The 14,135-nt window shown below is 44.0% G+C and overlaps 4 protein-coding genes across 4 annotated transcripts in view; 1 reads left to right on the top strand and 3 right to left on the bottom strand.

Moving 5' to 3' along the window:
- The first annotated feature begins 549 nt into the window (after positions 1-549).
- On the top strand, positions 550-3,103 carry LOC131879637 (innexin inx2-like). Its single transcript, XM_059225995.1, has 5 exons — positions 550-931; positions 1,147-1,344; positions 1,793-2,154; positions 2,270-2,470; positions 2,743-3,103. Exons 1-5 carry the CDS (start codon positions 746-748, stop codon positions 2,966-2,968), a joined length of 1,173 nt encoding a protein of 390 aa, XP_059081978.1. The 5' UTR covers positions 550-745; the 3' UTR covers positions 2,969-3,103.
- LOC131879638 (trypsin-1-like) lies at positions 3,096-5,355 on the bottom strand. The gene is made up of 5 exons (XM_059225996.1): positions 5,204-5,355; positions 4,918-5,105; positions 4,677-4,859; positions 4,309-4,618; positions 3,096-3,436 (listed from the first exon to the last, which is right to left on the bottom strand). The coding sequence occupies exons 1-5, from the start codon at positions 5,288-5,290 to the stop codon at positions 3,278-3,280; spliced, it is 927 nt and encodes a 308-aa protein (XP_059081979.1). The 5' UTR covers positions 5,291-5,355; the 3' UTR covers positions 3,096-3,277.
- A 2,274-nt stretch (positions 5,356-7,629) lies between these two features.
- Positions 7,630-11,555, bottom strand: LOC131879325 (uncharacterized). Its single transcript, XM_059225614.1, has 5 exons — positions 11,301-11,555; positions 9,605-10,644; positions 8,758-9,511; positions 8,370-8,699; positions 7,630-8,149 (listed from the first exon to the last, which is right to left on the bottom strand). Exons 1-5 carry the CDS (start codon positions 11,361-11,363, stop codon positions 7,736-7,738), a joined length of 2,601 nt encoding a protein of 866 aa, XP_059081597.1. The 5' UTR covers positions 11,364-11,555; the 3' UTR covers positions 7,630-7,735.
- Positions 11,556-13,659: 2,104 nt separating this feature from the next.
- Positions 13,660-14,135, bottom strand: part of LOC131879551 (uncharacterized) — a 4,258-nt gene continuing 3,782 nt past the window's right edge. Inside the window, exons 3-4 of the mRNA XM_059225907.1 lie at positions 13,926-14,132; positions 13,660-13,668 (exon numbers count right to left, since the gene is read on the bottom strand). Coding sequence (XP_059081890.1) covers positions 13,660-13,668; positions 13,926-14,132 — 216 coding nt within the window. The remainder of the gene's footprint in view (positions 13,669-13,925; positions 14,133-14,135) is intronic.

Below are 14,135 nucleotides of genomic sequence, written 5' to 3'. Positions count from 1 at the left end.
AACACGAAGGGTGCTATCCCCCCCCCCCGTTTCTTGGCGGTCTAATTCCATTCTCCCTCTTCTCTCAAGAGTGAATGTGGCAATTTTGCTCAATTTACTCTGGTATCTCTGATGTGGGTGGGAAGTGAAAGAGGAAGAAAGCATTTGGATCCTTGAAAATGTGAGTGTGTGAATCCCCACCGAAGTCTTGGCTATGGTCATAAATTTCCATGGTACATGACAAGGATTGACCATTGATCAAGTTGAGAAACGGATCGGTATGAATAGAGGAAGTGTGGGAATGGATTTTCTGTACCAAGTCCGACGTTTCGCCGACCTCGACCCAGTCCATATCGACGGGTTCATCCGCCTTGGCCGTACAGCAGCATTTTTCAAATTAAGGAAGAGCTTTCAAGTCCTTCAGGTAAAATGGGGCGGATACTACATGACTCTTTTTGCTTTGCCGGGGTGTCATCCTGACGGAGTTTGTCAATTTCCGCTCCATCTTGACAGACTTGACATAGCACCGNCCCCCCGTTTCTTGGCGGTCTAATTCCATTCTCCCTCTTCTCTCAAGAGTGAATGTGGCAATTTTGCTCAATTTACTCTCGTATCTCTGATGTGGGTGGAAGTGAAAGAGGAAGAAAGCATTTGGATCCTTGAAAATGTGAGTGTGTGAATCCCCACCGAAGTCTTGGCTATGGTCATAAATTTCCATGGAACATGACAAGGATTGACCATTGATCAAGTTGAGAAACGGATCGGTATGAATGGAGGAAGTGTGGGAATGGATTTTCTGTACCAAGTCCGACGTTTCGCCGACCTCGACCCAGTCCATATCGACGGGTTCATTTTTAAACTCCATTATTGGTTCACCTCCACGGCGATCTTCTCGGCCAGTCTAATCTCGTTTGCCAAACAATACTTTGGCGATCCCATCGAATGCATATTTGTAAGTGATCTTTACCTCCATTTTCCTTTTCCAAGCTTTGTTATGCAGACAAATGATAGTTCAAAAAGTTTTGTCATGTTTGTACTTTTATTACTTGGTACGTCATGGATCATCTTGGTACTTGTCTACATCCTTGTCTGTCCAATTTCCACTTTCCATTCATACATTCGTATATTCATAAGGTATGACTGTGTTTTGTTTTTTTGCAATTCAAGGATGCGAAACATGGAGCTGAGATCAAAGCTGTGGATGCCTATTGTTGGCTCCATTCCACGACCAATTTGGATACAGGTCTCATGCGGAAGCTCAACACACTGCCCAAGATCCGGAATCCCTGTCAAGGCTATCCAATGGCTGACCACGACATTGACACCCTTTACTACCAATGGGTGCCATTCTTTCTGTTTTTCCAGGTAGCAGTCTTTGAGTCGTTGTGAAGCTAAGTAGATTTTTTGGTGGGTGGGCGTGTTCAGAAATGTACTTTAGTTCAAGACTTTGGTTTGCTTTGACATTTGCTACACTATCCGTGTAGGTACGTGCGAAGGTATCTTATTGATGAGCTAGCTCTCGAAGTGTTTGTGAAGAATGTGACGCTTCAAGAAACTTGGTCTTCAAGAATACAAAAGGTCACAAATTGTCAGAGGGCCACGCTTCACAAAGGCAACTTTTCACCAAGTCGGCTAAGATATATTCACATTCTTTTCAAAGTGTTCAATGTAGTGAATCTAATCATGTTTCTCCGTCCATCTTCTTTGCCCCTCCCACTTCTCCCCGGCTTTTGAAGTCAAGGGACATCAACCATCCATACACATATATTTTCACTTCCACTCTTCCACCAACCAGGGATTCCATCCATTTTAGGCTTTGATATTTCGGTTGCCGTGGAACTTGTGGCGTCACTTGGAGGGAGGGAAGATGGCTGAATTCGGCTTGGAGGCCAAACGCCATCTTATCCCCGAACAAACTAGTGAGAGTCTGGCCCACCAATATGCGCATTTCTTCAATGGTATCCTTCATCATAACAATATCTACTTCTGGCAATACGTGTTCTGTGAGTCCTTGAATGTGTTCATCGTTTTCGGCATGATCCAGTTGACGGACAAGTTCCTCAACGGTCGCTTCATCGATTATGGACGGAGAGTGTGGGAGTTCTATTGGTCCTCTGAGAGCTACCGAGCCGATCGAATGAACCCCATGTGTTCCCTCTTCCCAACTGTCACCTCGTAAGCCAGCAACGTCATAATATTCAATACTCAATACCGAGATTTATTGCAACTACATAGTATATGCCCACGAGTACGCAGTGAATGTAACAAAGTCCATTTTTGGGGGTTCTAGGTGCCAATTTCCCTCTGGCGCCCTCACAGGCAACTTGAATGTGGACCATGCCATGTGCGTCTTGAGCCTGAACATAATCAATGACAAAATCTTTCTCATCGAGTGGTTCTGGTTCATCACCTTGGCTTTCATGTCATTGTTGGCTTCATTTTGCACTTTCCTCATCATAATCTGTCCAAGATTCAGACGCTTCCTCATACGGTAATTCAGCCAGATCTCCTCAAAGACTCGAGATAACGAACGATTTTGAAGGTTACGGAGCGAGAACAAACTTAGCTAGAAATGGGTCTGAATCTACTAAAATCAAATTTGATACATTGGTAACATGAGATGCTCTCTAACCACTTTCGTACAACTAAATTTCAGGGATAGTTTTGTCCAATTTTAGTGTTGAAAATCTTCAGTTATGTTTGACCAATGTTAGGTTCTCTTTGTCAATTGATCCACCACCCACTCCCAAGATTACTTTTCAGGATGAAATTACGCTCGTTTGGTGCTCAAGACGTTCCGCTGATCAACCAATTGCTGACCAGGTGCTATGTGGGAGACTGGTTCATCCTGAACCTCTTAGCCAAAAACACCACGGCCTACATGTTTCGTCGGATTATCAAAAGCCTCACAGAGATTATCAAAGAACAAAGGATCAGCAAAACGGCTACGATCTCGATGGAAAACCTCGAGGTTAAGAATGGGGTATGACAGTTGCCGAAGGCTGAGGAGGACGCGGGGAGATATGGTGCATTTTCGGCCACAGCCATGCCAGTTCAAGCGGATATTAATGTGGTCTACTGGTGGGACGATGAAAGTAGCTCCACTTGAAGAAATATATATATAAAGACACCCCGTTTATTTCACGGAGCATATGATTACAATTAGGAGCAGGAGAAGCGATAGGTAGGGATTGGACTTGAGGCTCAATGAGTGGTTCGTTTGAGAGCCAGGAACATCCTCAGGGACTGAAATTGGGGAACCAGATATGTCGGTCAGGTTGGGAGACATCTATAAAGTTCACAAACTGTTTGCTCGAATCCAATCCATGTAGTAGAACACATCAGTGTAAACCCCGGGTAGATTGGGTTGGGCACAACCAAAGCCCCAACTAACAATCCCGCAGAGAGTGTAGGTTCCATCCGATTGCTTGCAAGCCAATGGGCCACCTGAGTCTCCCTAAAATTGGATTCCAAAATAACATTCATTTCGTTTCATTATCTGTTGATAATTAGAAATCGAAACGAATTACAACGCTTTGGTAGGTTTGAAATACAATTCTGATTTAGAAATTGTAATGCGAAGTAATACCATTAGTTTGACTTCTTCTTCTTACGAAAGTACTTCAAGAAGTACGTTTTGAAACAAATTGGGCATTCAACCGGATGTTTTTTTTGTCCTAGATGTCACTCTCAATGATAAGATTTGCCTATTGAAAAAAGCTAAAAACGAGACTATTATTTATTAAATTTTGAGTAAATCTCATGCTTTTGGTCGAATTTGACTTTTAGCCATCAAAATAGCCTATGAGAAGGGCAAGATCTAACAAAGACGTTGATCAGGGAGTTTATTCAATCTCAAAGTAATTTTCATCTCTTTTGGCTTCCTGTTCATTTCTTGATCTTGTCATCGACATCCCGTTCGACAAACAACTAAAAATGTCCCGTTGCTCTAATCCTCTTAAGACAAGTCGGAAACGATAGTAGTTAGTAGTTTCTTACTAGATAAGCTTCTCTTATGAAACCATACTGCCCTTCCACTTCCCATTTTGTCCGAAAAGTCATTCAAGACTCCGACAAAATATGTCGTTTTCACGTCGAGCAGAAAAACTAGAAGTTTGACGGTGCGGATGTGCGAAGAAACTGAACCGAGACATTGGGAAGAAAACCGGTTAGTGTTAACTAGAGCCCTCTAGTGTCAACCCTCTAGAAATTCTGGTCCAATTACGAACAACATATTTTGTCGAAGTCTAGTCATTTCTAAACTTTGTCATTACTTGGAATGACCTTCAAAGCTACTTTCTTAAAACACTCTTGCTTTGATCAATGCACCTGACAGCTGTCGCGACCACCATCTTTGTATCCAGCGCACAGCATTCCTTTTTGAATGAAGTCTCCTGCCCCGTAGTCCACCGTGTTATACATGGCCTGGCAGCTCTCAGTAGGCATGATGGGCAGGGCTACTTGGTATAACACGTTCGGTAAGGATCCATATTGTTCCAGGGTTCCCCATCCCGAGGCCACGGCCACGCTTTTGGAGGCTTTGGAGGTGGACGGCAAACAAATGGGGGCCACTCGATTCCCATCTAGGAAAAGCGGGCTGGCTAGTTCCAAGAGTGCGATATCGGCCTCAAATGATTGCCTTTTGTGGAGAGAAAATATGAGGGTTGGCTAGAGTTCTTTGCTACAATGTGTCTTACGGATTGTAGTTTTCATGGATCTTCACGTTTAGTAGTCTGGAGGCTTGTTCGGGTCCTTCAAATTGGAGGATGTTGTGGTCTCCAGCAATCACCACAAGTTTGTCCTTGGAAAAGTCTTTGACGCAATGCGCGGCGGTAAGGATGTAATCGGAGGAGATGACAGATGCCCCACAAATGTGGTAGCTAACCGTTGAAAATTAAGTTATATTATACTGCTCTCAGTTTATGGAAGTGATCTCACCTGGAACTTGGGTTCTTTTCAATGTCGTGTTCCACCGGTTTTTTTCTGAGAACTTGGAGTGATACTTGCCAAGGGAATTCCCCCGGGTATGCCTCCACCCCTCCCACAATCCTGGTAGCCAGATCAAAAGGGAAATAGCCCCTTCGTTGCCCACAGACATGGTTCTCCAGGGTGTTCAATTCATGGGCCTTTGAAAGAAGTTCAATAGAGGAGGGATTATAATTTAGCCCTCCTTTCAGGGTTTGCCAGATTGTTGGCTACAACTTCAAATAGTTAGTCAGCTTACCACTGGTAAAGCAATTTTTCCAGCCATAGAGGGGTTCAAAAGCTCAATCAGCATCCCCATTAGGGTGAAAAGAAGCCTTGTGTTCATGTTGAATTACTTATTCACACGATCGCACCTCACTAAGCATCCAAAAAGTTCTCTCTCTCTTTTAAGTCAGAAAACATCACATAGATAAGTATGTAAGATATGCCCATTGATGATAAAGTTGCACACGCAAGTTATCACATTCTACGTTTTTTTCCTAAGGATCAGCGGACCCATCTATGAATGCAAAAATTGCTTGCTAGTCAATCTATCAGTTTTGGGGCTCGTCAAGTCTCTGCGAAAAATTTATAACGAAAATGCGAATGGGGAACTTTTGGGAGGGTCCAACTTTTGTTACCATTATTATTTGTCAGCGGTCAGCCCTAATTTAGTATTATTGGAAAACAATTTTCTCTGCTTAAAATGGAGAAGGAGGTCAAGGACGACATATCGGGAGGAAGGAAAAGATTTAGAGTAGTCAACAGTCCAAGATGGAAGAATACTTCATTTGTGTCAATATTTCAAGGTGTTAAGTTTGATCTAATGACTAAGGGGTACGTTCAGAAACTTTTTGTTACAATGGTAAGGGCTCTTACTACTTTTGAGATCAAATGTTATTCATCGTTTCATTTTTTCAAGTGACGGCGTTTACTTTAAATTTCTTGGTAGTGACGTACAAAAGATGTCAAGTAGGTTCGAGGGGATGACTAACCCATTTTCTTGCAGAAGGGTGTGTCTTGTAACCTCCTACATATGAAAAAGCTGCCTTGATCGCACTGAGGCTTAGCCAGGTATTTACTTCAATTATGTTATCACAAGAGACTCCAAAAGGATTTAAGTTGTAGAGGTGAAATGATTAAATGATAGTTACACCAAAAAAACACAGCACGTGAAATAAAGTATATAAAAGTCGAATCAACGTTTTAAGATATCGAAACTTCTGCTAACTTTATACTTTCAAGCCGATTGTTCAGCCACATCTTGAATAAAGTTCACCTATTTGGGATCCAACTAGTCTAACAAAAAAGTGAAACTGGTTTAATGTGCATTTTCAAGCCCTGGAGAATCTAGGCTGGTTCGAACAATGAAATCCACCTCTCTTCTTTCTCGGCCTCCCTCATTGGTTAATGTAGTTCCGTCTAATATTCGTAAAGAATACGTAGGCATTGTTGATCCGGTAGGTAGCATCTTTCAAGTTAGACTTGAAAAAGTTTTTGACCAAAATTCCCCATCAACCCTACATTCAAGGGCTAGCCAGGTCCACCAACTGAAATTCGTTGGTAGATCAAATTTTGCATGAAATGTTAGTGGCAACAATTAGAAAAATTGTTATCTTAATGTAAGCACAAATTCGAAATACGTATTTGCTATAACTTGGGGCGAGTCTCACTTGAAGGCAAATGCAATGCGTTCACCTGCTTTAAAAATCTGGACTTTAGACCCCAGCATCCCAGTCCATATTCCAGTGGTTCATACCTCAGTCCACCAATCTAGTTTTCCAAGATGAAATTTTCAATAGAGCTAAAATTTGCGATACTTTAACCAATAGAACTCGTATTACATTTTTTTTTGTAGCAGCGAAGGGTCAATTAGTGTAGAAGCACAAATTGGATTGAAAAAGGACCATCATAAAATGGATTTGTGTTGTGCACTTGAGCAACAATCCCGAACAAATAAAAAATTGTATCACTAAGCCACTAATTTGTTGTTGTAAGTTCAGCTAAATTTTCGCCAAAAAAAGTTTCTATTACTTGAAATAAGACCTCCTCATACCTCAAGACTTAGAACTTCAAATATTGGGAATTCTAGAGAAAACTCCATTCGTTTTTGAGGACTTATCGACCGCTATTGGGAATGAATACCCAGATGTACCGGTATACTCCATTTTGTTACTTGGCCAAATACTAGGAAAAAGTCCAAACTTGAGATGGCAGCAATTTTTCTGTTTCATATTTACATTGGCGTTGCAAATACCTTGCTCAACAAACTAAATGAGATAAATGAAGTGCTAAGTCAATAAGCATAGTTGATAGACTAACTATTTCAAATATTTGCCAACGCGTTGAGATCAGGATGCAAAAATGCAAAATTGAAGCCAATGCAGTGTTGAATTGCGTTGGTCAAAAGGTATCAAAATATGATGAATGACTCATTAACCTTTCAAAATGCAACAAAGTTTGAGCCATTATGTCAAGCTATTATATCGATACTCATTGGCTGACAAAAAAGTCGAATCGTAGCATTCTTAAACAAGTCATTGATTTTGCTGCAATTTGGACAGCATGTATCTGAATATGTAACAATGTCCCAAAAAGGTAAATTTGTATGTATGCATATAGTTTTTAATTTTTGTTTGTATCTCAAATGATCACTGAGAAACAAATAAATAATAATAATTTCAAAGAAATTGACATATATTTCTTCGCGCACTTTTTTCATTACTTTACAAAATAGCGGCACAGACATGGTCTTCTAAATTGCTGTCATGTTTCGTAATGGCAATGTGGTTTAAGCCCGTAAACCGCGATAATTCCTCAGGTCTCGTCTGGTGTCTTCATCCTCAACATTATCGTGATTGTCCTCACCAGTTTTGGGGTTCGAAGAGACGCTCACGTTGCTCGGATGACTGGCATCGGTGTCCTCAAAAGTCGAACTCAGCACTTCCGAGCCGGTTTTCCGAGTTCGCCCGCTGGAACGCACTCGAGTACGGCCTCGATTACGGCCTTGGGATCGAGCTCGGGGTTTGACTTCTACTTCTTCTGGTTTGGTGGTGTTCAATTCTCGAGGCTTGGCTGGTCTTCTTCTTGAGCTCATTCGGGTTTCGGATTCGGCTTTGGAGCTTTCTCTCTCACCTTCCGAAGCAGTCCCATTCTTGGACAATCTTTTAGGATTTGCCTTATCGGCACGGTCTGACTTTGACGGCTGGGGGAGAGAAATCCTTCAAATTAATTTGAGCCATGTATGATGATGCCATGTTACAGGTTGCATGTATTGGTGGTCCATTACATTTTGGAAAAAGGTTTTTTTGCGAAATGGCAGAACTTTCAATGTACCTCAAAGTTGTACATTCTCACTTTTCTTACTCCAAGCATTGGGCTATGAGCCAAGCTAAAATGGTGTTAAACGTTTAAGGGGTTCATACCTGAATCAGTTCCACATTTGAAATTTCTTCATCGATGGGGTTGGCCAAGAAATCTTGCAATTCCTTCACGTCCCAACGCTCAATTTTTTTGGGCGCCTCGTTCTTTCGTCGATTGGGCGTTGAGGCACGCCCCAGAGAGGGAGTGGGCGTGGATGTTGCTGAAGAACGTGCAGGTTCCTCAGGACGATTATGAGTCTTTGTGGCTTTGTCTGTTGATTTGATATCTAATAGATTCGGGGAAGCTTCCTCTTGAGATTGGATCGTGCTCTTTTTCGCCATTCTCTTTGTTTTAGGCCCACTTGTCTGACCAACTAACTCGTCGTCTTCGTCCTAGAAATAGGTTTAGGTCAATGAAAATGAAGAACGAATTTGAAATTAGTATTTTTACCTTGGCGTGTGTTTGAGCGGGTTCTGGTTCTTCTTCGCAAACAGTCTCCATGATTTCGGCTGGCGGAATTTGACTAGTGACCTGAGTGGGATTGGGATCTTGAACCATGTTCTTTGACGATTTTCTCCTTTTGGCCGTTGCTGACTCTTTTAAGGGTTGCAGTTCAACACTTGGATTTGAACCCAAGGAATCGAATGGGACTTTCCGTTTTCGTCCAGGCCTCTTTGGAGGAAGTGGCGGATTGGAAGAAGAGGGATCATTCTGCGATTCTTGTTGAGCGTTCGGGATAGGGCCCAATTCGGTTTTGACGGCTTCATCTGGTATCGGATTCTTTCGTGGTCGACCGAGCTTCTTTTTGCCAGGAATGACAACTTGGGGCTTCATGGCCTTTTTGGGTTGTCTCTTGGACAGCTTTTTCTCGCCAAGTTGTGAAGCTTTGGGTTTTCTTGGGCCTCTGGGTTTTGGATTGCGCCCCTTAAAGACTCCCGTTTTGGAATTATTAGCCGCATCTTCAGTGTGCAATGGCTTGGCAGGAACCAGATTCTCTTTTGCGGCCAGGGTGTTCCAATCTATTTGCAACTGTTTAGCCACCCTCTCAACTCGTTTCACTTTTCTCAGGGGCAAATTGGCCAATTTTTCAGGGTTAAACAATAGACTGATTAAAACTGAGAGATCTTTTCGTTTCACATCTGGCATGATGACCATTTTCAAATGATCAAACCACGGAGCATCTTGAAGCACGTTGTACATGAACCTAAAACAATAGAAATTACATGTCTCACCCTTGGTAGGCTATGAAAGGCCCAACTATTATACGGTTTTTTGTATGTACAAAGCGTAAAATTACCTGGACATGGAGCCAATCAGGAGACTACTTGAGGTCATAGCTCCGTCTTTGCAAATGAGTTCGAGGTCGTGAAGATGTGGACGGTAAACCATGTCTTTCATTTCTCGAGAAAGTACTTTTTGGTCGTAACCTTGGTAGCAGATCTTGAATCGCTTGTTGGGATCCTTGAACCTATCTTTGTCAATATTCTGAAAAAGATCGTCTACAATATCCTCCTCCATTGAGCTCTCGTATTCATCTGAGGTCGAATCGAGATCTTCATCGTCAGTTTCCGTTAATCCGTCGTTTTCGTCGGATTCCAAGAGGCTCTCATCGTCCATAATACTCTCTTCGTACTCTTGGTCATTATTTTCCGGTTCGACCAGAATATCGGGCGGAGTCCGAGATTCGACGGCCAAGCTGGATTGAGGATTAGTCTGATCCGTCTTGTCTGGAACGTGGGACGGTCCGCTATTTTGGGTCGAGGGGTCGGCTAAGGCTGGGGGTTCCTCTTCATGCATGATGGGGACATTTCGGAGAAAGGCCTCCGTGACGGGTTCCAGCACCGACTCACTTCGATGGGGCGGTTCGAACATTCCCGATATTTCTGATGGGCCTTGGCTGGGCTGATTCATGGGCGCCTTATCCTCCGAGGGATCCATAATAGCGGCGGGCTCGGCCTGAAAGCCGGTCGAGTCATCGACGATGTCGTTGTCGTCAAACTGAATACACATGACTTTGGGCGGCGTTGTGGGCTCGGTGGGATTCAACACCTCCAAAGGGGGCAAGGGGATCAGACCTTTCCGCTCGACCGGGACGGGGGGCGGGGCGGTTGGATAGGGCAAAGGATGGCATAATACGTGGGTCGTGGCCGCGGGACTGACCCCACTGACCTCGGTGTGCGCAAACACATCGGTCTCACGGGGCAATCGGGGGCGTAGGGGCAGAGGATCGGATCGCTCGGCGTCATGAGGCGACGGATGGGGCGGGCGACCGTCTTCGCGACGCGCCACACACGCCTCTCTCGCTTGCTTCAACAAGTCGGGATGCTTGAAGCACACCTGAAATCCGAAATCAGAGCAGAGTGTTCAATCTATCATGCATTCATGCCGGTGGCCTACGTTCCAGGGGCCATTCAATGTGGGTTGGGTGGGATTTGAAAAATGGGATGAGCCATGAAGCATGAAGGGCACTACTTTCAACCAGGCATTTTGATTCCAATCGGGTAGGTTTTATCTTTTTAATTTGACTCCCACAATATTTAATGCTATGACCGTGGGTAAATTTAACTTTTGTTACTCGGGGAATAAGGCGGACGCTGCTCTTCTCCTTTGGCCACATACTGAAAGGTGGTCGGCCCAAAATCTCAAGTGGGTAAGAAAAAGCCTGGAGGGACCGCATTGGGGGGTTGAACTGACTGACGTGACCCATTGGAACATGTTACTGGGTCCTAGTCCGGGCCAAATCAAGGCGGCTGGGGCTGTTTTTCAAACTCATTCATACTAGTTAGACGCAAGTCAAGTCCCACGGGACGGATGGGCCATAACTGGCCGACCTAACCAGCCAGGAATGCTCGCATCCCCTCTACTTCAGCCCGTTAGCAATGCATCCACCATTCATTTTGCTCTTGGAGTGTGGATGTCATGGCCAACCCTCGAGTTGCTTCGGCTCTATTTCCGGGGCCATCCTGCAACCTGCATTTCGAGGCGGGTCTCACCTGAATGGTTTTTCGTTTGGCGGGTTTTTCCATTTGGAGCAGATCGTGGATCTTGAGGAGCATTTGCGAGCGAAACGTCAGCGAGCACGGAAAGGCGCACCCGCACAATTTCCCGCCCCGATCCTTCTTGCAAATGCTACAATACGAGGCCAGGAAGTGGTTCAATTCCACTTCGATCTCGCCTTGGGTGGTGGTGCAATCCGGGATCTGACACACCACCGCCGAAACCCCCGAACCCCCCGGACCCCCGCAGGCCCGCCCAAGCCATTATTCATGCTGGCCGCCCACCAATCAAGCAATCACACAATCGAGCAATCCCAGGCCGGATCGAACTAACACCCGCACGATCGCCCAGATACGAGATCAGACCCGCGTGCCGATATTCGTGGCCAGTCCTCGTTTTCGATTCGCCTTCACCGCGCTACGAGTCAATAATATCTGGTTGTATTTGGCTCACGGATCACTCACTCCATCGCTTGCTCACAATTTTCATTTCTCTCACAATGAGTAGGATCACAATAACAAAAGCTCAACTAGCGTTGCCCACTCACTAGCCACTTTATAGGCCAAAGTCGCGCCCTTGTCAGCCCCTAGTTCGCCTTCGAATCATGAGATGGGTAAAACGACGGATTAAGGACTCAGATTTGAGTAAAGCACATTTAAGTTCCCAATATCCATGAAATGTCGGAGCCTATCCAGTTTTATCGTGGACATTGAGTTTCCCAAGCAGCCACTTAAGGTAATTTTGCCCACTCCGAAGAGTACTTGGCAACGCTAAGAATAACATTCAGAGAGTGAGAGAGCTGCAGGTTGGCTCCGAGCTACACTTTCTTCTTGGTCAGAATGGTGCCTGCCTGCTGGCGAGGCCAGGAAATTACTTTCGTCGGCCAATGAAAACATTCATTGGATTCATTTGGACGGACAGAGGCTTCTCGTTTCAGAAATGTGTGGTATTCTGGATGCTCGGACATCATTAACAGCCATAAGAGTCACCTACAAGTCGGTATATCTTAACTTTAGATTAACTAAGCCCATTCCCTCACACTACATTTACAGAATAGTGTGTGGAAACGCGACCAACCTCATTCTCTAATGCATTCCTCAATTGGTTCAATTCAAATCTGCCCTTTTTCTCTTGAGGCCATTTATGTCCATGGCTCTCTGGTGGTCTGGTTATCTCTTTCTGGCAACACTAGCTCCTCCCCATGGATAAAGCGGCAGGCACCAACAGAGGCAGCCTGGCCTCTTCAGTCCTCATTCTCAGCGAATGTATGAAATTCATAGACATGAAAGAGGACGCTGGACCCAGTTTTGGCCGACAAAGCAAATGCGGCTTATTTTTACTTATATTTTTGTTCATATGCTATTCGAGTTACCCGAAAACACACCAAAAGATCATTACCTTTTCCTACTTTATTCTTAGTTATTTAGCAGAGTTCAACATAAAAAAGATGATGACCAAAAGTTGTTGGCATGCTACAAGGATACAATATACAGCTCTCTGTTTATCCTTATTTGGTTGTCGAAAGTATTTGCAGTTTTAGCCTGTGGGGGGTTGAAGAGTCTTTCAGAAGGCTTTGTGATTGTTCTGTCGAGCAAGCTCCCTTTCGATCACCCTGTCACCCATTCGTAATTTCCGAAGCAGCTTTACGGTCACCCTCTCGGGTTCTTCTTCAGCTGTTCACTTTTCCAAACGATTTACCACATGTCAGATATGTTTGATGGAAAGAGGCACGCTTTCACCGTAAACTTACAAATTATAATATAATACCGTTCGTCAAATCGCCTGAAGTTCTGTGTCGTGTTTTGTAAGCTGGCTGTCCCTAGATCCCGGTGGTCTACTCAGCACAGTGATGTATTTTTTGCGTATGAATAGATCAGCACAAAGTTGGTCAGCAAAAAATACCAAATTAAAGTCCGGCATCTTAGAGGATGTTCTTTGTGTTTTTACGTTTGTTTGTCCGCAACGAGAGGACGGAAAGGAGAATGAAAAGGACTTTTTAGACAAAGCAGTGGTACGTACATCACTTGTGGTCATTTGACAACAAAAAGGGCATAAAAATGAATTCAATTTGTGCAGACATTGTCATTCACAATGCCAAGCGTTAGATTCACTTGTCCAAAATTGTTACTGTGATTTTGCATCATTCTTTGGGTCAGAGCAAAATTCCATTTGGCCTGTGCATAAATCTCAAGTCAAAGCCAACAAAATTCTTATATGCATTGTCAATTTACCGCCAAAGTTATCAGATTGCTGACAATGGTTCCACGGGAGATCTTACATCTCTTCAATTGGTACATCTTTTGTCAAATGAAAATAGGCTGCTTGAATCAAAGAATTCCCGGATTTCACCTTGATTTAGTTCCTCTAAAAGATGGGTGGGTCAAAAAGCAAAATAAGTCACCCTTGAGAATGAACCCTGAGGACTTTGAACCATTTACTAGTTTCTTATCAAGTATGTATTGTATTTCACGTGTGATTCAGGTTTAAAATTGATGCTAAGATTTTTATTTCTGAGGTGAGCACAACGAGAGATACAACATTAAAATATCTCTCTTCCCTCGAGTTGCTTCGGCTCTATTTCCGGGGCCATCCTGCAACCTGCATTTCGAGGCGGGTCTCACCTGAATGGTTTTTCGTTTGGCGGGTTTTTCCATTTGGAGCAGATCGTGGATCTTGAGGAGCATTTGCGAGCGAAACGTCAGCGAGCACGGAAAGGCGCACCCGCACAATTTCCCGCCCCGATCCTTCTTGCAAATGCTACAATACGAGGCCAGGAAGTGGTTCAATTCCACTTCGATCTCGCCTTGGGTGGTGGTGCAATCCGGGATCTG

Source organism: Tigriopus californicus, chromosome 4 (assembly GCF_007210705.1).
Source record: "Tigriopus californicus strain San Diego chromosome 4, Tcal_SD_v2.1, whole genome shotgun sequence".
Taxonomy (NCBI): Eukaryota; Metazoa; Arthropoda; class Copepoda; order Harpacticoida; family Harpacticidae; genus Tigriopus; species Tigriopus californicus.
Note: the sequence above shows the minus strand (reverse complement) of the source record. Positions and strands in the feature narration are given on the sequence as shown.